The sequence below is a fragment of the Mus caroli genome, chromosome X (assembly GCF_900094665.2).
Source record: "Mus caroli chromosome X, CAROLI_EIJ_v1.1, whole genome shotgun sequence".
NCBI classification, from domain to species: Eukaryota; Metazoa; Chordata; class Mammalia; order Rodentia; family Muridae; genus Mus; species Mus caroli.
The window spans coordinates 68,923,212-68,947,385 of NC_034589.1; the positions used below are offsets into that span (position 1 = coordinate 68,923,212).

The window sequence follows — 24,174 nt, forward strand, 5'->3', positions numbered from 1 at the left end:
CTGCCCAGCAAGAACGCAATTTCGTTTGAACTAGAGAAGAGGGTGCGGCTGTGATTTTTCCTCCCCGCCCTTCAGTCGCCCCTTTCTCAGTTTCTAATAGATGATTTGTACAACCAAAGTACTAAGCTCCAGGACAAATTCTTCCACATAGTGGCAGATCGCTGTGTCACTTGCAGGAGCAAGGACATTATTAGTAAAGTGACAGCTCTGATATAAGGTGCACTGCAGTTAGGTGAGCGGCCTAAGGAGAGCCCACCCAGGACCTAGGAGCCACAAGTGATGGTCTTAAAGCAGCACATTTAGAGGAGCAAATGTTAAGGCAAGGGTGACGGTGTGACAAAACGTTCAGAAGTGAGGAGGACTCTCTTTTTGTCTTTTTAGTTCAATTATATTTGAGTTTATGAGCCTACCAGAAGTCGCAAAAATATTAGAAGACATTGAGGGTATCCTGATGGCAGTCAAGAACTAGAAAATGCATGGAACTGTCTTGTCTTGTTTGTCTGCATAGCCCTATCCTGGAACTCACTTTGTAGATCAGGCTGGCCTGGAACTTAAAAAAAAATCCACCTGCCTCTGCCTCCCAAGGACTGGGGTTAAGTGTGCCACCACTACCCCATAGCAAATACAAAATATTAATGGGGGAATGGCTCATGCCTGTAATCCCAGCACTTTAGAGCCTGAGGCAGGATTGGCACAAGTTTGAGGCCAGCCTGGGCTATATAATGAGTTCCAAGCTAAGGATGAGAGATCCTGTCTCAAAAAAAAAAAAAAAAGGTTACAGATAGGAAGAGCCTAAGCAACTGGGGCTAGGATCTCTCCAGATAAGTGCAATGAGCAGTTGGACTTAGGCATTTGGGGTTCCAGGAGCTCCTACAGATGAGAACAAGTATGACCTAGGGTAAAGGGCTGAGAGGGACATGAGGGGGCAAAGCAGTGCAGCAAAGAACATCAAGGTAGGAGAGCTGCCTCTGAAATGTGAGGCTGACTAGAAAGCCTAGGAAATCATTTTGTTCAGCCCTAGAAAATTACATTAGGACAAAAAGGCCATTAATGAGGCCTGTAGGCCAGACACGTGACATCAGAATATAGCACCCAAGACAGTTTACCTGTCAACTCCAACTCAGTTGTTGAAGAGAGCCAGCTTTGGGGTCCCATCCTCAAGTCTGTTTTGACTTGTGAGCTCAATACACTCTAGGCTGTGAAGATAGTATCCCTGACATATAGGAGCTGGAAAAAAAGCATACCCCACTATGCACATTCACAAATTTCCCAAGGCCACTGGGTGACATTTATTGTAAAAGCACATGGGGCAAGGTTGGGACCAGGTGGGGCAGGTTCTAGGAGGCAGAGTCAGAGGCCTCTGAGCTGTCTTTGACATCTGTGCTCTCTGTGGTCTCGCTGACCTCACTGAGGTCCTTGCTGTCCCCACCACTATCCTCAGCAGCCAGGCCCTTCTCCTCACGACAGGCCTCTCCTGAGCTCAGAAGCACGTTGCCTTTGTTCTCCGCTTTGTTCTCCAAGGCCGCCAGAACCATGTGCTTGCCCTTTTCCTTCAGCTCCAGGTGCCGCCTCAGCTGCCGCCAGGAGCCCAGAGGGAAGCGGGTGGAAAGAGACAGGGCCTAAGTCTCCAGACAGGAGACAAGAGGAGCCAGGCCCTGGGGCTGGCTGGGGGAAGGGACACAGTGAGAAGTGGTAGGGCCAAGGCAAGAAATAGGACTGGGTAGAAATGTAGTTCAATCCTAGCTCTGCCCTAAGCCTGCTTTCCTCACCTGTAAAATGACAAGGGTCCTATTGCCCTCAAATGTGCTGTTGGGGAGCCTCCAAGACAGAGCGGTACCTCTCCGGAAGGCTTGGTCAGAGACCCTTTCTCTCTAGCCCAGTTTAGACCTAAATCTGAGCAGGCTGCCCCTGAGCCTAGTAGTCCCACTCCCTAGAAAAATATCTTCCTATTCTCTCTCCTGTTCCACCCACCTCCAGGCTTCTTCCCCAGAAAGCATCCCATAGCCTCCTCTTAGAGTCAACAGAGGCCATGTCACAACTTGACAGCTTAGAAAGTGAGGGAAAGAGGGGCTCTACAATGACAAGGGCTGACACTCAATCTTGGTCTTGCCTCTAGCCACCACTGCCTCACTCAGTCTCACAGTTCTAAAGTAGCCACCTTTCCCAAGTACAGAATCTCCCCTGCTGCTGGAATTGCTGCCCTGGACTGGCTGAACTCTTACCTCATCAGCCATCTGCGTGAGGTCCCGCTTCATTGCATACGCATCTTCCCCATCTGCATAGTATTTGGGCTCCACTTCGCTGATCCTGGGGGTAGGATCAAGACACATGCCTAGGGGCAAATTCTCCTGGTTCTTAGGCTACTGGGGTAAATCTCCCCCATAGGACCTTTGTAGAGGCAAAAAGCCAGTGTGAATGGGCTTCTCCTTTCTGTTTTTCATTTGAATGAACTCTCGTCCAACTGCTGTGATAGTTATCTCTGCTTTTCCAGTGAAGCCAAGCATCATGTAGCATCCAGGGTACTTCCCGTTCCTAGACTTGCTACCCCTTTGTTCCTAGCGTGACCAGCAAGGACTTGTGTGTTTTCAGTTGAAGCCCCTAATTCTGCCTCTTCCTCTCCCTGACCTGCTCCCTATCATTTACTGAACACATAGCCAGTTCCTCTGCTAGGAAAAAGGGACACTGTACCTGCATGTACATAGTCATCATAGACAACCTGGTTACTGAGCAGATGGCTGAGGGAGGGGAGGGAGGTGTGTGTGCACACTTGAGTAGCCCTGACACTGGAAGGGAAGCCCTCTGATGACCTAGGAAGGCTCCTTGCCAGTCTTCAGAGGTACATGTTAGGTATCTTCCTCAGTTGCTTTCCACCTTGTTTTTATTTTTTCAAAATAGGGTCTCTCATTGAATCTGGAACTTGTCCATTCAACTAGGCTGGTTGATTAGTGAACCCCAGCGATTCTCTTGTCTTAACCTCTTCAGCACTAGGATAACAGGTGCGGGGCACTGTATATGGCTTTTATGCATGGGTGCTAGGGATCAAACACACGTCCTCACAATTAAGCTATCTCCTTAGCTTAACTGAGACAGGGTCTTGCTATGTGGTTGAGACTAACCTGGAACTCACTATGCTAGAACTCCAACCCATAGTCCTCTACTTTGAGTGCAGAGATTAAGAGGCATGTGTTACCATACCCAGCTGGAAACTGCTGACTTAGCAGGTGCAGCAGTTCCTGTTGCAGAGGCATCTTAACTAGGTCAAAGAGCCCTCCATCAATCTGGATGTTGAACCCAAAAAAGCTGAAGACTACTACCCTGTCCCAATGGTGTCATCTTCACTGGACACCCTCAAAGTCTAGTGTGCTTCAGTGCTTTCTCAAGTTAGTCTACTCCAGCCCCACTTTCAAGTAGCACTAGGTACTACCAAGTCCTCTCTCTTCATGGAGATGCCCATGTTTGGAGTAGACCTGCCCTCAGCCACCAGAACACTCAGAGCAATAGTTCCCTCATTGCTTTTGCTCATGGCCCCTTTTCCCTGCTGTCCCCTTTCATCTGTTATTACGTGATGCTTCCTGGAGCCAGCCACTTCTTAGCCTTTGCTCATGCTCTAGCCTACCTCTCGTTACTCCTAGACCAGCACTAAGAAGCCCTGTGTGTTCTTTACCACACTGCCCTTCACCAATCTCACTAGCACCAAGCCACTCCTCCTCTACGAAGCATATGTTGGACCCTTCTCTACCACACACACAAATAGGTGCTTTCTTCAGGTTTGCTTGTCAGTGAATAGCCAATGAGTATACTGAAAGCCCCTCAGCAGTGTCTAGAGTCCCTCCACCCCTTTCATCCCAGCCAACTGGGTGGATCATGCCACTTAAAAAAAGTCTTGATCTACTTACTGAAAGTTGAGAGTGTTGGAATAGAGATGCAGGGCGGCCCTGTTACTGTAGGGGAATAAGGCATTGGTCAGCATCACAAACTTGGCCAGGCAGGTTGACAGGCCATATCCTGTCCTTCTTCCTTGTCCCTCTCCCCTTTCCCACTTATGAAGGCAGTAAACCCCAGAACCACTATCAAACCCCTTCCTCCCCACTTCCCAGCATTGCCCTTTCCCCCAACTTGGCTTCCACCTCTTCCTGACATGCAGGGAGACGTATTTGGCATTGAAGTTCTCTATCATGGCTCGAGAGGCCTGGTCCATCAGCTTCTGAGCCAGGCCAAGGCGCCGGTGGGATCGCTTCACGGCCTGAGAGAAGAAGATTGGGTAGAAGTACGACCACTGTGGCTCCTTCAATTATCTCCAGTCCACCTCTACCAAACCCTCAGTAGCTATACTCACCAGTGAGGTGATATGTCCATGGGGCACATCATCTGGGTCCTCTTCCCTAGAAGAGAAAGCTAGAAAGGAGCCTGGTATGGGTGCCATCTTTCTGGGACACCTGTGCACACAGGTGCTCAGACTCTTTGTGGCTGATCCTACAGCACCCCAGATCCAAAAAGAAGAGAACTAGGAACTTCTGAATCAGAATAACCAATCATGACCCCCTCAAAGCCCCACGCTACACCTATCAGATATGTGCAGTGTCAACAGATCACCCTGCAATAGATGCCCACAAAAAGAGTAATGCTGATCGCAGAGCATTACATGAGGGGAGCCAATTTGAAAGAGCTATAAGCTACTATTTCAACTCTACATCATTATGAAAAGATGACCCTGTTGTACAAGGTTGAGGGAGGGATGGCTACTTTTTAAAGGTAGACTCTTTGTCCAATTCAGAGGGTGTGCAACACATACAGAAACACAACAATGAAAACAGGAATCTGCTTAATGAAATCTGTATTGGTTTCTCACTTCTTTTTTTTGTTGTTGTTGTTTTTGTTTTTCGAGACAGGGTTTCTCTGTGTAGCCCTGGCTGTCCTGGAACTCACTCTGTAGACCAGGCTGGCCTCAAACTCAGAAATCCACCTGCCTCTTCCTCCCGAGTGCTGGGATTAAAGGCATGAGCCACTACACCCGGCCGGTTTCTCACTTCTAACAAGTGTACCATACATGGTAGTGAGAAAACAAATGTGGAGGAGGAGTGTATGGAAAAACTCTGTACCCTCTGCTCAATTTTTCTGTCAGCTTAGAGCTTCCCTACAAATCTGTTAATTAAAACAACAAAACAACATTCATAGCAAGCTGGGCATAGTTAAATCTCAGCATTGAGAAGGCTCAGCATGAAGACTACTATAAGTTTGAAGTTAGCCTGAGTTACACAGTGAGCACCAATCTGGACAACAGAGAATGTCTCTCAAACTAATTCACAGCTTCCCATTCCATTCTCCAAAGCTTTTGTCCTTCAACACCCCATCTTAACATTAGTGTCTTTTCTTTCTCCTTGGTGACTCACATTTTAGCCAAGACGTAGCCCACAATCTTCCCATTCTCATCCTCAGCAATGTACGAAAGCTGGTGACAGAAAGGAAAAGGAAGTCATGTAGTGCAGGCCACAGGATAGAGCTCACTGCCAGCCTCCACTCTGTGGAGCCTAGTTTCTATACACACCCTTTCATTTGCCAGGCTTCTCCATCAACCAGAGCCTCAAGTTCTTATGCCCTTGCTCACTCAGATCCATGTTTCCCTCCTGTTGCACCCTACACCCCTACAAAACGCAAAAGCTGCCCACCTGGGGCCAAGAGAGGCCATGATAGAAATAGTACTTCATCTGGTAGTTCTCCGGCAGGCAGAGAAGGTTGCAGTGCTGCATGTTCATCAGGTCTTCGGGCTGCATGAGAGTGGGACACGGTTAGTCCGGGGCTGCAATGACTAAGAGGGCCACACTCGTGTGACCCCTGTTCTCTGTCAATCTCTGGCTCTCCCCTTTCCCCGGGCAGGGCACAGTTGCTACTATACGACTTTGCACAAGCCCGGTTTCTATGTGGCATGCAAAACGCGCCAGTTTCAGGACTGAGCAATAGTGTCCAAAGGTTGTGGAGCCCACTCAATGAGATCTGAATTAGGAAACGCGGGATAAACGCGAGATGTTTAAAGCAGGCTGCAGCAGCCTTAAGGTCCGGCGTCCGCAGACCTACAGGACCAAAGCACCAGGTCCCTCGATAACATGCTCACACGGTCACCCCGTAAGGCGCCCACTCGGTGCGGACAGGCTGGCTCCCCATCACCTCACCCTAGCATTGCGGATGTTCATCACGGCGGCGGCGGAGCTCGCGATCGTGTGGATCGTGAACGCGTGCACTCGGCGGCCACTTACAAGCAGGGTAAGGACGATAGGAGCTAGGACTGGGGCCAGGATCCTGGGACGGCGGCGGAAAAGGCGGTCCGCTCCGACCAGCCTGCAGCGGAAGTACCCAGCTATAGGATCCGCCTCCGAACTGCACAACCAGTGAGTGTGGCACTTAGAGACAATTGGGCGTGGTGGAGCAGAGCCCAAGGTGGTGCGTTTGAAGCCACCGCGAAGACCTTTCAAGGCGGGCAGTGTGGGGAATAGTTGTACCCTCCCTCGGAGCCCACAGAGGTGCGCACACAAGCATGTGGAACAGGGCAGCTTTATTTCGAGCCTTCATGGGTAGAGACAGCGGGCGAGGAGCCGAGGGGGGCGGGCCCAAGGCGTTGGAGTAGGGCTCCCAGAATCTGCTCGCACATGGCCAGGCACCGCGGCACATGGAAGCAGCCTGTGGGGAGAATGAACTCCAGGGTAGGGAGGATCCGGCGAGCCGGGTGCCACAAACCCCTACAGTCTCGCCCCGTTCCTCGCTCACCTTTAAAAGGACCTCCCTTGATGGTGAGGGCCACCTTTCCCTCTTGGTTCAGGTAGCCAAACCATTCCCCATGCTCAGGATCACGAAACTAGAATAAAGAGACAATGACGGTTCGTGTCTGATAGGACCCACTCGAATGTCACCGGTTGAGGAAGGGGCCCTCGCTGTCCCTTTTGCACCGGTATCAATGGTTAGAGTAAAAAGAGCGCAGTTTCACAAATCAGTACTTTTAGTGGACCGTATCCTGGAAAAAGATGAAAGCTGGGGGTAGTAGGCAGTTTGCCTTAGCATGTAACCTGATGGGGGGAGGGGTTGCAGGCCGTGTGCTGCTACACTGAGAGAACAGGTGTTCTATATTCAATTGTGGTTTGTTAGGTAACACTTAAAATTGAAAATTTTAAAAATGGACACATTTTACCTTATCTGATTTTTTTTTTTAAGTATCCTAGATTGATGTTTCAGCAAACTTTACAACTAGTGACTTCCCTGGAGTTCATGTCCTCTACTTCACAGGCCTTTAGTCTAAAAGATCTTTGGATTACAAGCAGAGACACATAGCTCCTGACCTTGCATACCAAGGTTTTTATTATGACTCACAATCTTTCCTTTATCCCTATGTAATGGGGCATGCCTTTAGTCCCAGTCCTCAGAAGGCAAAGTCTTGACACATTTCTATAAGGTTCATGCCAACATGATCTTCTGCCTGTCTTGACCATAGGTTCTGAACATATCTCTCACTTCTTTTGAACCTGTCCAGTGGGTCTGATGCTTCAGATATGGGGAACAGCAGCTCAGGTGGCTGGACAGACCCATTCATTGTACACCCCATTATTCTTTCACTGAGGCTTTTCACTTCCCCAAAATATAGCCCAGATTCTTATCCATTGCTTCCAATTTTGCTCCCATTGATAAAATAGTTAAGTAGAACCCCTTCTTAGAAGGCTTATAAAACAAACCAAATTGCACTAAAGTTTACTACCCTTTAAATTGTTCCCTTTAAATTGTGGCATGAGTTGTACATTTTAAGCTATGTGATGGTTCATGTCTATAATCTCAGCACTCAGGAGGCTGAGGCAGGAGAATTAAGTTCAAGAACAGTCCAGATTTTGTCTCAAAGAGTGGTGGTGGTACATTCTCCAAGTGAGGTATAACCAGTTCTGAATCTATTCTTTATAACTTTTGAGTGGCCTTGTCCTTCTTGTGTATTTATTTTTGAGAAGTCTCACTATGTATCCATGGCTGTCCTGGAATCTGCTATGTGGCTCAGACTGCCCTGGTAAAAAGTTCTCTCTTGAGATCTCCCCATTGCTGGACTAAAGTCATGCACCATAACTGCCTCATTGTCTTTATTTTATTTTATTGGTTTTTTTGAGACAAGGTTTCGTTTTTTTTTTTTTTTTTTTTTTTTTTTTTTTTTTTTTTTTTTTTTGGTTTTTCGAGACAAGGTTTCTCTGTGTAGCCTTGGCTGTCCCTGGAACTCACTCTGTAGACCAGACTGGCCTAAAACTCAGAAATCCGCCTGCCTCTTCCTCCGGAGTGCTGGGATGAAAGGCATGTGCCACCACGGCCGGCTTGATTATAACTTTTGCAATTCATTTTTCTTGTTCTCATTTGAGACCTTTGCTAATATTACAGGGATGCACAGTGGGCTCTTAGAATTGTTTAATGTCATCTAGATCTTGTTCAAGTGCATTTTTTATTTCATTTTATGGTTAAGATTGGTGGCTTCTAATCCATACCCTTAATGAATGTATTCAGTATTCAGGCAGTGATTCAACCTAATGGGTGATGTCATTTGGAAGTAGGGGTGAATATCTGACACAGCTCCAGTTGCTTGTTTAGATACAATGTAATAGAAACATGGCTTGGATTTTTTTGCCTCTAATCACAATAAAACCATGCTAAATTTCAGTTACAGTTAGTACAAACTAACCAAATGTAGTAGCATACATATGCCATCCCAGTCCTCAGGAATCAAGGTAGAGGAGGTAGGAGGAACCTCAGCTACATATTGAATTTTTATGGCCAGCTTAGATTACATGAGACATCTAAAAAATAATCACACAAATTGTCATTTTTTCTAGAACCAAAGCCACAATTGTAGAATGAAAGAGTCCCTGCTACAGTTGTAGGGAAACCACTGGAATAGTGACGCCAGTAGTCTTCAAGAACACTACCTCCATTAGGAACACTACCCTCTGGAGGCCCTTGATTTGTTTTCTTTCCTAGTTCATGACTGATTCTAGTCTTCACTAGCCCTGATTCTTTCTCCTCTTTATCTTCTATACTAAAAAAATTACCTTACTCTTGGCTCTCCATAATATCTATTGTTATTTGTTTGTTTAAGATCTCCCGCCAGGCGGTGGTGGTGCACACCTTTAATCCCAGCACTCGGGAGGCAGAGGCAGGCAGATTTCTGAGTTTGAGGCCAGCCTGGTCTACAAAGTGAGTTCCAGGACCGCCAGGGCTACACAGAGAAACCCTGTCTCTAAAAACCAAAACCAAACCAAACCAAAACAAAACAAAAACCCCAAAAAACTGTAGTTGTCCTAAATGACAGCNAGGCAGGCAGATTTCTGAGTTTGAGGCCAGCCTGGTCTACAAAGTGAGTTCCAGGACAGCCAGGGCTATACAGAGAAACCCTGTCTCGAAAAAAAAGCCAAAAAGAAAAAGAAAAAGAAAAGAAAAATCTCCCTATATAGCTGATTAGTCTCAAACTTACTATTGTACACCAGGCTGGTCTCTGCTGTGATCTGGTTCCAGCCACCCAATGGCTAGGATTACAGGTATGTACCACCATGCCCAGGTCACCTACATTTTTTTTTTATGACAACTAGGCTTTGTAGCAAGCCAAATTTCTCTCTCTGAACTATAGCCTCTTAAACTCATCTGCTGTACCAAGAGATATACTTCAGTCAGTAAAGTGCCTTACAAACTAACTGAGCAGTGGTGGCACATGCCTTTAATCCCAGGTACCAGGGAGGCTAGAGGCAGGCAGATCTCTAAGTTGGATGTCAGCCTGACCTACAGAGTGAGTTTCAGGACAGCCAGGGCTACACAGAGAAACCCTGTCTTGAAAACCAAAAACAAACAAAAAAGTGCCTTGCAAACAGGAAGACCTGAATTTGGTCCCAGAAACCAAGTCAAGGATATGAAAACAAGTCAAGGATAGCGTACTTATAATCCCCCCACTGGAGAGGCAAAGATAGCGTATTCTAAAGATTCACCTCCATAGCTAGCTTGCCAGTGTAGCTAGTTCACAACCCTATCTTCTCAACAAAAAGGTATGTAGTGCCTGAGGACCACCACCTGAGATTGTCCTCTAACCTACTGTGTGCATGTCTTTCTCTCTAACACGAGCTTGTGCAGGGGACAGGGAGGAAAATCCAACTGGTGATTTACCAGCCTGACATCCTAGCCGTTGGATTCTCTGTCAAGGCTCAGGCTTACTGGCCCTGGCAGATCAAGGATGTTCCTGCTACGTGAAACCCACTTGGCTGTACCCTCACAGTTTCCGTTCTGTTGAATAGACACAGATACACCCTTGCCCTCCTTTGCTTTGGATCCTTGCTCACAAGGTCTTCTCTGCCCCCTCTATAAGAAAGTTCTGGGGCTGGTGAGATGGCTCAGTGGGTAAGAGCACCCGACTGCTCTTCCGAAGGTCCAGAGTTCTAATCCCAGCACCCACATGGTGGCTCACAACCATCCGTAAGGAGATCTGGCGCCCTCTTCTGGAGTGTCTGAAGACAGCTACAGTGTACTTACATGTAATAAATAAATAAATCTTAAAAAAAAAAAAAGAAAGTTCTGTATCATTTGGCATCTGCTTTGTTTTCCACAGCTCATTGGTCTCTGTTTGCTTGTTTACTTGATTAGAATCTGATCATCCAGAAAGGTGTATTCCTTGAGGCAGAGCTTCTTGGTTCACCAAACAAAAGACAGTCTTGGGACTCCCAGAGCAGCTGAGGGCAACATCTAGTGAATGGGCTAGAAGAAGCTGAAGGAAAGCCTCCTGGACCTCCTTACACACAGCTCCTATTTCTCCCTCTCCTGCTGCCTGGGCTTCCAGGGGACAAGGAGAGAGCACTTACCTGGCGGAAGGTGTACTCAGCCACCTGGTAGAAGAGGTGCAGCAAGGCTGGATCCCCACTGACACTATAACCCATGAGGAAGGCAATCATGGCTTCACTGTGTGGCCACCACAGCTTCATGTTCCATTCCAGCTGAGAACAGAGCAGAGATGGGCAGCTGAGGTCCCTGAAGGCCCTAGGAAGACACTTAACATCCTCTGTTCTGATTCAGTATGTCCGGCTTAGGACTTGGTGTTTAATCATAGGGGAGACATGGGGGATAGAGTTTGAATAGTCCTTAAGAGTAGGGCTAGCCTGGGGCTAAAGAGATGGCTCAGTGGTTAAGACCAGTGGCTGCTCTTCCAGAGGTCCTGAGTTCAATTCCCAGCAACCACATGGTAGCTCACAACCATCCGTACTGGGATCTGATGCCCTTTTCTGGCATGTCTAAAGAGAGCAATGGTAGCCCAGCGGTGGTGGTGCATGCCTTTGATCCTAGCACTTGGGGAGGCAGAGGCAGGCAGATTTCTGAGTTCAGCCTGGTCTACAGAGTGAGTTCCAGGACAGCCAGGGCTACACAGAGAAACCCTGTCTCGAAAAACAAAACAGAGAGAGAGAGAGAGAGAGAGAGAGAGAGAGAGAGAGAGAGAGAGCGCAATGGTGTATTCATATACATAAAATAAATAATTAATTAAAAAAAAAGAGTAGGGCTAGCCTTCTGACCTGTATGCACCCTAAGCAGCTCCTTAAAAGGAGACAAGTACTAGGGAAGGAAGACTTTAGTCTTTGAATTAGAGTGCTGTCTGCCTTGTCACACTGTCTTTTGGCCTTTTGGACACTGCTGCTACCCATGCTGTACAATACCCTCTGCAGATCTCCAGAAGGATCAGAAAACAATCAGAGGAACAATTCCACCCCTGCCTGTCACCAAATGAGAATCACCCAAGAGCCCTTTGAGCCGCTGGCACCAGACAAAGGGACATGTGTCTTGGCATCAGCATTTGCACAAATTCTCTTCTCTAATGGATTTCCCAGGATATAAGATGGAGAGACTTTGGCTCTAGGTTCAAATTTTTGTTGTTGCTGCTATTTTTTTTCACACAGGATCTCACTATGTAGATCTGACTGTCCTAGAACTCATTCTGTAGACCAGGTTAGCCTGAAATTCACAGAGATCCGCTTGCCTCTGCCTTCTAAGTACTAGGATTAAAGGAATGCACAATCATACCCAGCTCCTACTATATAATAGGCTTCGTGCAAGCTATTCTGGGCACTCCCACCTGGGTAGGGCAGAGACCATCGGCATCCTGGAAGTAGAAGAGGCCTCCATGCTCAGGGTCCCATCCAGAGTGGAAAGGCAGTAAGAGAAACTTGTCAATAATGTGCATTCGAAGTTTGGGGTCACCTTTCCTGAGGGCATACTGAAGCAGAAACCAGCCAGCTTCCAATGTGTGGCCTAGTCAGAGTTGAAGGAAAGTAAGGCATGAATCAGGTTCCCCCCTTCAAGGCATCTGAGGGCTGGAACTCCTGGCACCTCCCTTCCTTATCAAGGGTGAGAGATGCTTGAACTCTGTCACAAGATACCCTGCCTTTCTGCCTGGACTCCATGCCCACTCCTGGGCAGTCTGTCCCCGCCCATTGCCTGCTCCTTGGTGGAGGGAGGAGGGCTACCCCTCCCATCTTATACCCCAAACTCAAAGATGAGTTTGTTTGTTTTTTTTCCTAACGGGCCTAGCACATGCCTTCACCTGGGTTCTGATGTCTTCCAAGGCAACCAGCAAGCTCTTTCCCATCCTCTGATACATTCTCCAGTACAACTTGTCCGTCCCTCTGCCAGGCAAAGGACATGAGACAAATGTTTCCACTTCAGGTCACCCAATCAGAAAGATTGAACTTTGGAGCCAGGCGCGGTGGCACACGCCTTTGATCCCAGCAGTCGGGAGGCAGAGGCAGGTGGATTTCTGAGTTTGAGGCCAGCCTGGTCTACAGAGTGAGTTCCAGGACAGCCAGGGCTACACAGAGAAACCCTGTCTCGAAAAACCAAAAAAAGAGAGAGAGAGAGAAAGAAAAAAAAATCCCTTCCTCTGCCCCTGGTACCAGCCATATACCTACTCAATAGGTCTAAAGGGGCATTTTGGGTTGTGTGTTTTGACATAGTCTTGGTAGCCCAGGCTGGTCTCAAACTATACAAGCAGGGCTGACCTTGAACTCTAAATTCTTCAGTTTCCAACTCCAGAGTTCTGGAATTACAGATATGTGTACCACGCCCTGCTCCGGGACATTTTTGGAATGGCTGATTGTCTCCCATGAACCCAGTAGGTTCTGATCCTTGCTTAGGTCTGGGTCTCTCAAGTGAAGAGGGTAAAACAACTGAATGAGGAGACAGGCAAGACTGTCTTTGATGCCACAGAGGCTAGGGAAGAACATAAGTCAAGACCTCCTTTCGATATCTCAGAATGTGCCTGTTGCTCTGGCCTCTTGTCTTAGGACACACCCATTTCTGCCCTCAGCAAACTGGGCTCCACCTTCCTGAGGACCCTGGGCTGTATTTCAAATAAATGAGCTTCCTTGGACCCACCTGACTTTAGATAGAGGGGCCTATGCAGAGTGAGAGAATGGAGTTCACTTTGCCCCTGTCTCTGTGCCTACCTGGACATGCTGAAGAATTCTGTGGACACACCAGTCCCCTAGTTCTGCATACTTGTTGGTCAGCTCCTCATCTTCTTCTCCAAGCTGCTCCACCAGGCTGAGCAGCATCATGGGCACTGCCATGGGCTCTGTGGCCAGTGTTCCCGAGAGCTGAGGCCGGCCCAACCCAGCCGGGTCCTCCCGTACCCAGTGGATGATCTGATCCATCATCTCCATGGCTTCACTCTGTGAGGAGACCAGAGAGGCCGCCCTGTCCCAGCACAAACTTCTTCCCCCAAGGACTCAGGGCTCAGCTTCTTCTCCAAAGATACCTGCTCTTCCGGAACCTCTCCAGGGCTAACCCTACAGCCAGGCACCAGAGGCCAAGTAGATCCTCCCAATACTATTTTCGGGGACTCTGGGATTCAGGTCACTCTCAGGCAGAAGGGCCCAGTGAAGAAAGTGAAAACCTTTTCTACCTGGACACAGGGCACTGTTTGCCCAGGGTCCCTTTAGGGTTAGGGTTAGAGAGAGCTGAGGAAACAGGAGAGAGCTGAGGAAACATGTGGTCACAAAATGGTAGGAAATGAGTAAATGGGTCTTGTGGCAGGTTCCCAGGCCTGTCATCAGAGTACACTCATGCCCAACAGCCTGTGATCCCCCACAGGCTCCTACAATACCTGATAACGCATTTCCCCTGTTACTTTCCACAGTTCATTCATGGCCATGGTGTAAAAGCACTCGCTGAAAATGGTCCGCTGCACCTTCACTGGCCGGCCATCCCGAGTCAGCACAAAAGCACATTTCTTGCCAGGTGGTGCCACCCGGGCATAACGCAGCAAAAATTCACCACCTGGTGGTTGGAAAGTATGCATGCTAGGTAAGGACTCCGAATATACTGCCTCTTGGAACCTGCCAGTCCCTTTCCTCTTCTAGACCCCTTTAGATACATTGAATAAATAACCCACTGAAGGCCCTGGGGAGATAGGGCTAGGAGAGGGTACCTGCTCTTGCTGCATCCAGAAGCTCAACACGGCGGAAGCGCTCAAAACTGCGGTATAAGCGACAATACATCCATACCTGTAAGGGAACACAATTTAGAGAGGAGTAGCTGGGGTGGAGGGAATCCTAGGTATCCCTGGGTATACCCTATTGTTGTGTGAACACCTTAAGTGTGCAAACTGACCTGCCTCCCCTGCAGCCAAACATATTTGAGGTGATCATATACCTTCCCATCACGGCCAAGGCATGTGAAGAAGCCCCTGTGAGACAAATATTGTCAGAAAATGAAGGAAAGAGCCATAGCTTCACTACTCTCCTCGGGTCAGTAGATCTGTGAGTCACGTCCAAGTGAGATAGGGGGAGGGGGGCCCTAGGAGGATCATGGCAGGATAGCTAACCCGTGTTCCTGGTCATGGGAATGCTCCATCCAGAAAGCGATCACTCTATCAAGCTCTTGTTCCACACGCTTCTTCCAGACCTGCAGTGTCTCCCGTTCCTTCTCCATGTCCTGTGAAGTGAATCAGGGCAGAGCAGGGAAGCACAGCTCTTCTTTCACAGGGACTTCCTGAACCAACTCGAGTAGGCCCCAGAGCTACTTGATTCCACCCCACCACCACAGGGCCTTGAACCAAGGATACAGTACTCCCGCCTCTTCAATGGGCTTCTGACTCCACCATTAGCTGGAACCATCCACTACCACATACCTGTAACATTAGGAGTCCTAGGTCCATCATTTGCTTTCCTCCAGGAATTCAGACTTGGTCGCGATCCCGTGACTATCACTCAGCTGACAGAGCAGTGTCCCAACCACCTGATCCTCTTCAGAGTTCCGAAGGGCCCCGAGTTGGGGGCGGGACAAAGGGCGGGGTTTCAAACCCCGCCTTCTGCTCTTCTAGGCCTGGACTGAGCAGTCTAGCTCTGGATCCCCCTGGTGGGAACTGGTGAGGAAGTCTGGGCTTATGAAGAGGGAGTAGGTAGAAGACTGAATCTGTGTCTGGCAGCTGAGGCTGGTGATCTCAACAGATTGTGAAGTTAGGGTGCCTCTGGAATGACTGAATCCTGAGACCCTGTGACCCCATATTGTCGGCAAGCCCTTTAGCTTCAGCTGTCTGAATCCAGTAATTTACAACCATTGGCCCTGGTTGCCAGTTGCTGGATACTTCACCCCCAAGGATGCTTCTGGAAAAATAGGTGATAACCATGCAGAGTAGAGTGGGCATCCTCCAGCTCTCTGGCCTAGGTACACAGTATAGGTTGGCTCTGTGACAGGCTGGTTAATCTGTTCCCCATTCTTGCTACCCACTGGGCACCCTCATTGCTCAGCAGAATTCTGTGGAGTGAGAATTTCAACCAGAATGCCAGAGGTACTTGTTCTGATTTTCTTTTGTCTTTTGTTTGTTTGTTTGTTTGTTTTTCCGAGACAGGGTTTCTCTGTGTAGCCCTGGCTGTCCTGGAACTCACTCTGTGGACCAGGCTGGCCTCAAACTCAGAAATCTGCCTGCTTCTGCCTCCCAAGTGCTGGGATTAAAGGTGTGGGCCACCAATGCCCGGATTTTCTTTTGTCATTTTATTTTATGTGTTTCAGTGTTTTGTTGTTGGTGGTGGTGGTTTTTTTTTTTTTGTTTGTTTGTTTGCTTTTGCTTTTGCCTCTATGTATGCCTGTGCACCACATGCATGCAGTATCCTTAGAGGCCAGAAGAGGGTATTGGATCCTCTGGACCTGGAGTTACAGCTGGTTGTGAGTCTCCACGTGGGTTCTGGAAATGGAACCTGGGTCCTCTGGAAGAACAGACAGTGCACTTAACTGCTGAATCATCTCTCCAGTTCCTTGAACATGTTCTTAATGATGGACTGCAAGCCAGGAGTGTAAAGTAACAAGACTTTCTGACTCATCAATGCTGCTTTGGGAGTTGGTCAGTAAAAAGAATTCAGTTTCTAGATATGGTTATGTTCTTGTGCTACCTGCCCCTTCCCAGCTGTGTGTTGACTCATTTCACAATGACTGCTACTTTCCAGGTTATGGCTACTGGGTGGCTCTGCAGGTTGTAGAATGGTTCTTTCATCCTGAAACACTTCATCTTTATGGTGTTTTGGAATAAGCTTGATTTCAGTGTCTGTTAAGCATCTACTGAAGCTGCTCTGTGTTCATCTTTCCCATTAGCCTAGGTCATGCCCAGGGACCTTGGCTCTCTATCCAGGAAAGCTTGCATGCTGTTATTTAAGCTGTATTTATCCATCTTCATTGTCTCCCAGCTTCTCTTACACACATATCATCCCTTTCAAGCTCAGCCAAGTTACAGCATTGGTATGATAGTATGGGTGGTTCCGTGGCCCCGAGTCTCATGGGAATAGGGTGATGCAAAACGATGATGCCTTTCTCCCCTGGAGCTCAGGTTGCTAGTTTGTTTGCAATAGGGTCTCATGTAGCACAGGATACCTTGAACTCTATTAACCAAGAATGGTTTTGAACTCCTGCTCCTTTGCATTCACCCCTCAGGGCTGGGACTACAAGTGTGTTGCATCACATCCAGCTCCAAGCTCAGTATTTTGAGATCTGCACCAGAGCACTTCTGATATATTCCTTTAAAATATTTTTAATTATATGCATGTATGCATGTGTCTGTGTGGGTGGGGTGTCCATGGAGGCCAGAGGCATTGAATCCTCCTGGAGCTGCTCAATGAAGAAGCTTGAGGACTGAACTCTGGTCCTTTGCGAGAGCAGTACACTCTTTACTTACCCATCCTTCTAGCCCCCTACATTCCTTGCCTTCCAGAGTGGGATGAGAAGCTGAGCAGTAGCTCCACAGGTAATAGCTACAGGAGGAGGGTGGGAAGAAGAACCCTTGCATTTCTGCCAGGCTAAATGTCCACATGTCTTAACAAATCTGCACAGGTCAATTTCCCTCCGCTGACCCATGTCTTCCTATCCCTGGACATTGCTCTCAAACCTCCTATCTGAAGGACGGTGTATTGCTCCTCTTCCCGGGCCTGTGGCAGGCTTTTGGTGAGAATTCTGGAATTTACTTTAAAAACACATGACTATTATAAGAATGTGCTTTTGTTTTAATCCCAGGTGTAGGGATATAGGGCTGCTGTAGACTTGTTTGTAGCAGCTGACCATGATTTTGCCCCATGCTGGAACAGAGGCATGGTTTTGTCAGCTGCAGATAATTTCTGTGATTGTGGATGTTTGGAATTCTAGGAACTTTTCAGAAAATATATAAATACAAGGACCCCCGAGAGGTAAGGTTGGTGAATGTTGGTCATTTAGGGAGATTGGTTGCAGTTTGTTAGTAGCAATGGTCAAAGAAGAAACAAAAAGAAATTACATTCAGGGATTTTCCTAAATCCTCTCATCTCTATCCTTGTTCCTCTCCTATTTAGTGTTAGGGGGATAAACTGGAGGATAAAGGGGGAGGAAAAAAGAGCCCATAAGGTAGCAAAGACCAGCTACATAGGCTAGGGGAACTTTCCTTTGCTCTCTTCAAAAACCAAACTGTAGCAAGTTTTGGTTTATTTAAAAATCCAGTTATGTTATATGAATGTTTGTGTGTTATCCCAGGTGTGGGATATAGGGCTGTTTCATTTCATCCACAGCATCAACTATGATTGTCTTATGCTCTTGATGGAGGTGGGGGTGGGGGCGCATGATTTTTGCCAGCTGCAGATAGTTTAATTTTGGGGACCCTGGAGAGAGTATAAATTCAAGATCCCCTGTAAATGAAGAAAATACCTAATTTAAAAAAAAATTCAAGATCCCCAAGAAGGCCTGCTGTGGCTACTGTTCCTCCTCTCTGCTGAGGGTCCTGCCCCCCCCCACACCCCTGCTGTTGTATTTGCTATTGCTGGATTGCTGTTGTGTTGGGCTGCTGAATATTCTGATGACAAAGACTGGACTTGCCCCAAGAAACAGGATGACCCTAATCAGCAGGAAGTAGTCTATTTTGTTAGCTGAAAGAGGTTGCTTCCTTTCCCCTCTAACCTTTCTCTCCTACCTAGTGTTGGGTTGGAAAGGAGGTAGAGATATAGGAATGCAATAAAAATGTATATGCCAACAAGTGGTGCCCAGATGTAGGGATTGTGGGAAACACAGTTCCTAATGCTGTAGAGGACACATCAGGGTATGAAGGAATTCATATACTGTTTCAGAATGTCAGCAAAAGAGTGATTAGGAAAAAGGCTGCGTTTTCTCCCACTTTGCTCCCAGACGGGATTTTCTATTTCTTTGTCTTCTTCGTGTTTTCCGTCTCAAAAAAGTTTGGGAGAATGGCTGAATAATAGGAAAAGTTGTGAATGGATATGGAGGGGTCTGAAAAACAACAACAACAAAAATTATGAAATAGGAAAACCAGAAGGGTCACTCTATTCTCTCATTTTTGAAAGAATTGCAGAGATGGCCCTGAAACTGGAGAGGTACAGGTTGGAAATGCTTGAGAGGTGGGTAGTTCTGGAAAAGATAAAAAACGGTTCAGACTACCAAAAACCAACCAACCAACCAACCAAACAAACAAACAAAAACCCAAAACAATAAAAAGCCGGGCAGTGGTAGCACACACCTTTAATCCCAGCACTTGGGAGGCAGAGGCGGGCGGATTTCTGAGTTCAAGGTCAGCCTGGTCTACAAAGTGAGTTCCAGGACAGCCAGGGCTACACAGAGAAACCCTGTCTTGGGGGAGAAAAAAGGCTTTTGATCTTAAATTGTAGGTCGAGAGCAGGAGATAGGAAGAATAACCTTATCTCAGACAGATGGCCTTGATCTAGTCTAAGAAAAAGGCAGGAGATAAGAAACACTGTCTCAACAGATTTTTAGATTGCTTTAATTGCTTTGAATTGTTTTAATTATCAAAATGCATGTGGTTATAAATTTGATGGTTATGATATTAAAAATCCTCTGGGAGAGAGGTCAAGCTACTAAGTTGAGTCAGTCTATATCTTTGATGATTTCAGGTTACTGGACCAAGGACATGGTATTTTGGGAGAGAGGTTCTGTATTTGTGTTAATAGGAAAGAAGAAAGGGCTTTGGACCCCTGCCAGAGTGATATGGATCAGATATGACAGGGGAAGACTCACCTTAATATCTTTTTTTTTTTTTTTTTTTGAGACAGGGTTTCTCTGTGTAGCCCTGGCTGTCCTGGCACTCACTTAGTAGACCAGGCTGGCCTCGAACTCAGAAATCCACCTGCCTCTGCCTCCCGAGTGCTAGGATTAAAGGCGTGTGCCACCACGCCCGGCTCTCACCTTAATATCTTGACTATAGAAAAAAATTTTTTTCAAGAAAATCAAACCAGACAGGTAACTTAAATTGCTGATCCCTCCTCATGGGAACAGTCTTGTAACTGGCTTAGACATCCAAATGTCTCTAGCCAAAACCTCAGCTAAAATTAGGGAATCAATCGTGTTGGTTGAAAAATCCTTTTTTTGGGGGGGGGGGCATTTCCAGACAGGGTTTCTTCTCTGTGTAGCCCTGACTGTCCTGAAACTCAGTCTGTAGACCAGGCTGGCCTTGAACTCAGAAATCCACCTGCCTCTGCCTCCCAAGTGCTGGGACTAAAGGCATGTGCCACCACTGCCTGGCAGTTGTGGACTCCTTAAGATTTATTGTGTCAGCCTTCATGTGACACGAATGAAGATTTATTACAATTGGTTATTAATCAGTTAATTAACTGATTAACTCATAAAAGGATAGTTGTTTTTCACCTGCTTAAACAAGAAAAAATTCATTCTTAACTGATCTGTGCACCTTATATTATCCCTACAAATATCTTAATAATATAAAACTTTTGTATATTACAAAATTTACAGCTTTGACAAGATCCATCTGCAGGGATACTCAAAGGACCTACTGTTCCAGCTACCTGCCTCCCAAAACAGCTTCAGGAATAACTGCTGATGCCTAATGGACTCGGTTCATCCAGCCTTTCAGATAGATCCAGTCTAAATCTCAGTCAAGTCCTGAGCCTCCTAAACATACAGATACTGGATAACAGATGCTAAAACTAGCTTTTTAAAATCTAACCATCTTTTCTAATTTTCCTACCCCTTCCCACCCCCTTGAAAGTTTTTCATCACCCCTATTCAACAAGAAGAAGCCATAGAGAGTTGTCATCCCAATTCCTTGGGTTTGGGTGTCTGGTTATGGTTATTTTATAAATTATAGATAGGTTGTAATTTTAAGGGATAATTTGGAAATGGTCATAATTTTGAACAAGGATGAAATATATGGGATAGATTATTAAATTTATTTATTTATTTATTTATTTTCGAGATAGGGTTTCTCTGTGTAGCCCTGGCTGTCCTGGAACTCACTGTAGATGAGGCTGGCCTCGAACTCAGAAATCCACCTGCCTCTGTTTCCCAAGTGCTGGGATTAAAGGAGTATGCCATCACTGCCCAGCTCCAGCTGAACTCTTTTTTTTTTAAATTGATTTATTATATGTAAGTACACTGTAGCTGTCTTCAGACATTCCAGAAGAGGGAGTCAGATCTCATTATGGATGGTTGTGAGCTACCATGTGGTTGCTGGGATTTGAACTCGGGACTTTTGGAAAAGCAGTCGGTGCTCTTAACCACTGAGCCATCTCTCCAGCCCTCCAGCTGAACTCTTAATGCACTTTCCTAATACTAAGATTATATATATATCATTATGGGAAATCAGTGAAGATTGGCAAAGAGCTTGTAGTAACTATTTGGGAGAAATTAATAACAAATATCCTAAAAGCAAGCATTCACAGTTTATAAAAAGAACAAATTGGATTCTCCCATGTATTCCAAAGAGCATGCCAATTCCTGAAGCACCTACATTCTATACTTATGCAAATAAGTTGGGAATGACAGGCTATAAGTCAGACAAAATGAGCAAAGTGATCCAAAGCCCATATACTTAAGCTCAAAAATCAGAGTTGTATGCGATCCTCATGGATGAATCTGTTAATATAAGTACTGATTCTCAATATGCAGAAAGTTGTTTTGCATATAGAAACTGCTGAATTGATTCCTGATAATTCAGAATTAATGTTACTTATGCAACTGTAACAGGCAATCATAAATACAAACTATCTGTAGAAGTTTGTCCTAATTCTTCTTCCCAATCCCATACTTCCAGAAATAAGACTCAGACTCAAAATATATTTACAGATACCTTCGCCATATAACTATACTTTTCTTTGACTAAAATCATAACTTAAGCTCCCCCATTTATTTTAACCTACATTCTGCTACATGGCTGGTTACCTGTACTCAGGTACTATGTATCCATCTTGTCACATCTTCCTGGGTGAATTTCCCGCACCTGCTCTAACTCACTATTTCTTTTTGCTTCTTCAATGTCCTACCTCCTATTTCCTGCCTGAGCCATAGGCTATCAGATTTATTATTGACAGGTGCCACAACCATACAGACATAAGATATTCTCTCTACAACTATCCATTTCATATTACTCATATTTAGCCTCATATAGGTTTGCCAGATCCATTGGCACAAGAACACAAGGACATTGGCCAACTATTAATAGGAACTCTATTAAAAGCCTCAAATTTTCATGAAAAATATCATGTTAACAGTAAAGTCTTAAAGAAAATATTTTCAGCCGGGCATGGTAGCGCACGTCTTTAATCCCAACACTCAGGAAGGAGGCAGAGGCAGGTGGATTTCTGAGTTTGAGGCCAGCTTGGTCTACAAAGTGAATTCCAGGACAGCCAGGGCTATACAGAGAAACCCTGTCTCGAAAAACAAAAAACAAACAAAAAGAAAATACTTTCTACTACTTGGCAACAAGCCAAGGAAACTATAAGAAATTGTCCTACTTGTTCTCTGTATAACCAATCTCAATTACCTGCTGGAAGTAACCTGAGGGGTATTAAAAGAAATGAAGCCAGGCAGTGGTGGCGCACACCTTTGGTCCCAGCACTTGGGAGGCAGAGGCAGGCGGATTTCTGAGTCTGAGGCCTGGTCTACAAAGTGAGTGCCAGGACAGCCAGGGCTATACAGAGAAACCCTGTCTTGAAAAGAAAAGAAAAGAAAAGAAAAGAAAAGAAAAGAAAAGAAAAGAAAAGAAAAGAAAAGAGAAGGTAAGTAAAAGAAAGAAATGAAATCTGGCAGGTGGATGTGTTTCATTTTGCAGAATTTGGAAAACTAATGTATGTACACCATACCATTGATACATATTTGGGGTTACAATAGGCAACTGCTTTGAGTTTCTAAAAAGCTGATTCTGTAATTGTAACTGTAGGGGCTGTTGTGATAGAATTTCGGCTCATGTCAGGACAGACCACACCAGGCCAATGAATGCAGTTCCACGTGAGAGGTTTATTGTGGAGGGTGAGGGGGGTTGGGTAGGGGTGGGGGGTAGGGAAGGGAACAAAAGGAGCAATGGAGTCGAAGGTAGAAAGAGAGAACAGAGAGAGCAAAGGTCAAGAGGGTCTGCCTTTTATTTAGGATGTGCCGTAACTGCTCACAGGTAAAGGTGGGAGGTAAATCAAATGGACGCTAGGAATGCATGGTGATTACCATGGCAATAGATGCGTGGGTCCCTGTTGCCTATGGGTGATATTTGCTGGATTCAGAGGCAACCTGTATCTGTCAAGCTGATTCCTGATAGCTACAGGGGCCTTTCTATGTTCACCCCAGTTCTCAAATAATGACACAGAGGATTCAATTTATTTATGAATGCCTTTGGTCTTGTCTTAGACTTGCTCCCAACTAACCTGGAACTCAGTTATCCCATTTATACTATTCTGTCTGCTACATGGCTGGTAGTTACTTCTCAGTTTCATATGTCTGAATTCCTCCAAGTCTGGGTGATGAATCTAAGTGGAAACTTAAGAGTTCTTTGGAAAGATGGTTGGATAGGTTCTTGCTGGCACAAACACGTGAAGGAGTGTTTTCTTGAAGTGGACACAGGTGAAAGGCTAAGGCAGACTCATGAAGGAACGTTTAGCTGAAGCAGACACAGGAGAATGGATATTCTGCTAAAGCAAGCATGTGGAAGGACATGTGATGGATTCTTAGCTAGCAACACTCACGTATTGGCCCACCTTACATTATGTAGTTGAACTCCATTTGTCAGGATACCATAGAGAGAGGGTATGACTAGGACTCATCAGACAGTGAAGGAGGCTGAGCTAGGCTTGCTTATAGAGCTAAGTGTATAATGTTTGTGGGTCTCAAGTCTTCCCTGATCTTTGCTTCCCTAAGAGAGGCCCAGCTGAGGATTTCTCCTGGTGTCCTTCCAGGTCCCTCCTGCTGACTCAAGCCAAGGCTGAGGCTTGGCTGTCTCTGCTAAGTTAGTGCCACCATTGCCGATTTGTGTTTGCTATCCTGACTCTACCCAACTGGACTGCTGGTGTATCTGTGAAGTGTTTGCGAGTGGATCAAGCTGCCACCACTAACCTGTGACCTGATTTCCAGATAACACAGACAGGAGTTGAGCCAAAGAACCTTTCTAAACAGACCCACTTCCCCCATATCCTTTCTTTTTCACTACCTCTGGTGGGTTACAAGTGAGATTAAAGCATATATAAACTATTATTAAAAATAAGTTTTGAAAAAATTAAAGTTAGCAAACCCTCCTGTGCCTTTTCCAGAGTGCTATCTCTACTGGAACTCCTACTCCTTCTACTTCCTGCCTTTGCTAATAGGCTTTTTATTTTATCCAATCAAGGATGACTTAGGCATGCAAGGAAGGACAGTTTTCTTTGTTTTTTTTTTTTTTTTTTT

General features: G+C 46.1%; 2 protein-coding genes across 5 annotated transcripts; both read right to left on the reverse strand.

Annotated features, from left to right (window-relative positions):
* Positions 1-1,253: 1,253 nt before the first annotated feature.
* On the reverse strand, positions 1,254-6,349 carry Naa10 (N(alpha)-acetyltransferase 10, NatA catalytic subunit). 3 transcript variants are annotated; one of them, XM_021153130.2, is made up of 8 exons: positions 6,168-6,349; positions 5,667-5,765; positions 5,391-5,449; positions 4,337-4,382; positions 4,128-4,243; positions 3,897-3,941; positions 2,223-2,307; positions 1,254-1,661 (listed from the first exon to the last, which is right to left on the reverse strand). In XM_021153130.2, the coding sequence occupies exons 1-8, from the start codon at positions 6,186-6,188 to the stop codon at positions 1,620-1,622; spliced, it is 513 nt and encodes a 170-aa protein (XP_021008789.1). In that variant the 5' UTR covers positions 6,189-6,349; the 3' UTR covers positions 1,254-1,619. The 3 variants fall into 3 exon arrangements, with proteins under 3 accessions (XP_021008789.1, XP_021008788.1, XP_021008787.1); XM_021153129.2 differs by having other exon boundaries at positions 1,254-1,665; XM_021153128.1 differs by having other exon boundaries at positions 1,254-1,574; positions 6,168-6,348.
* A 181-nt stretch (positions 6,350-6,530) lies between these two features.
* Renbp (renin binding protein) lies at positions 6,531-15,300 on the reverse strand. 2 transcript variants are annotated; one of them, XM_021153296.1, is made up of 11 exons: positions 15,164-15,300; positions 14,858-14,967; positions 14,644-14,719; positions 14,462-14,537; positions 14,138-14,310; positions 13,479-13,703; positions 12,578-12,659; positions 12,110-12,285; positions 10,851-10,982; positions 6,760-6,847; positions 6,531-6,672 (listed from the first exon to the last, which is right to left on the reverse strand). In XM_021153296.1, the coding sequence occupies exons 1-11, from the start codon at positions 15,191-15,193 to the stop codon at positions 6,548-6,550; spliced, it is 1,293 nt and encodes a 430-aa protein (XP_021008955.1). In that variant the 5' UTR covers positions 15,194-15,300; the 3' UTR covers positions 6,531-6,547. The 2 variants fall into 2 exon arrangements, with proteins under 2 accessions (XP_021008955.1, XP_029329373.1); XM_029473513.1 differs by lacking the exons at positions 12,110-12,285; positions 12,578-12,659 and having other exon boundaries at positions 6,533-6,672; positions 15,164-15,288.
* Positions 15,301-24,174: the final 8,874 nt, after the last annotated feature.

What these genes read in the sequence shown, in the direction of transcription:
- Naa10 (XM_021153128.1), bottom strand. Translation starts at nt 6,188, where the DNA reads ATGAACATCCGCAATGCTAGG. An exon ending in GGCTACGTCTTGGCTAAAAT is followed by an intron (nt 4,383 to 5,390) that starts GTGAGTCACCAA and finishes TTTCTCTTCTAG; the next exon opens with GGAAGAGGACCCAGATGATG. An exon ending in TCACGCAGATGGCTGATGAG is followed by an intron (nt 1,575 to 2,222) that starts GTAAGAGTTCAG and finishes TCCTGGCGGCAG; the next exon opens with CTGAGGCGGCACCTGGAGCT.
- Renbp (XM_021153296.1), bottom strand. Translation starts at nt 15,193, where the DNA reads ATGATGGACCTAGGACTCCTAATGTTACAG. An exon ending in TCTGGATGCAGCAAGAGCAG is followed by an intron (nt 14,311 to 14,461) that starts GTACCCTCTCCT and finishes TCCAACCACCAG; the next exon opens with GTGGTGAATTTTTGCTGCGT. An exon ending in CAAGGGAGGTCCTTTTAAAG is followed by an intron (nt 6,673 to 6,759) that starts GTGAGCGAGGAA and finishes TTCTCCCCACAG; the next exon opens with GCTGCTTCCATGTGCCGCGG.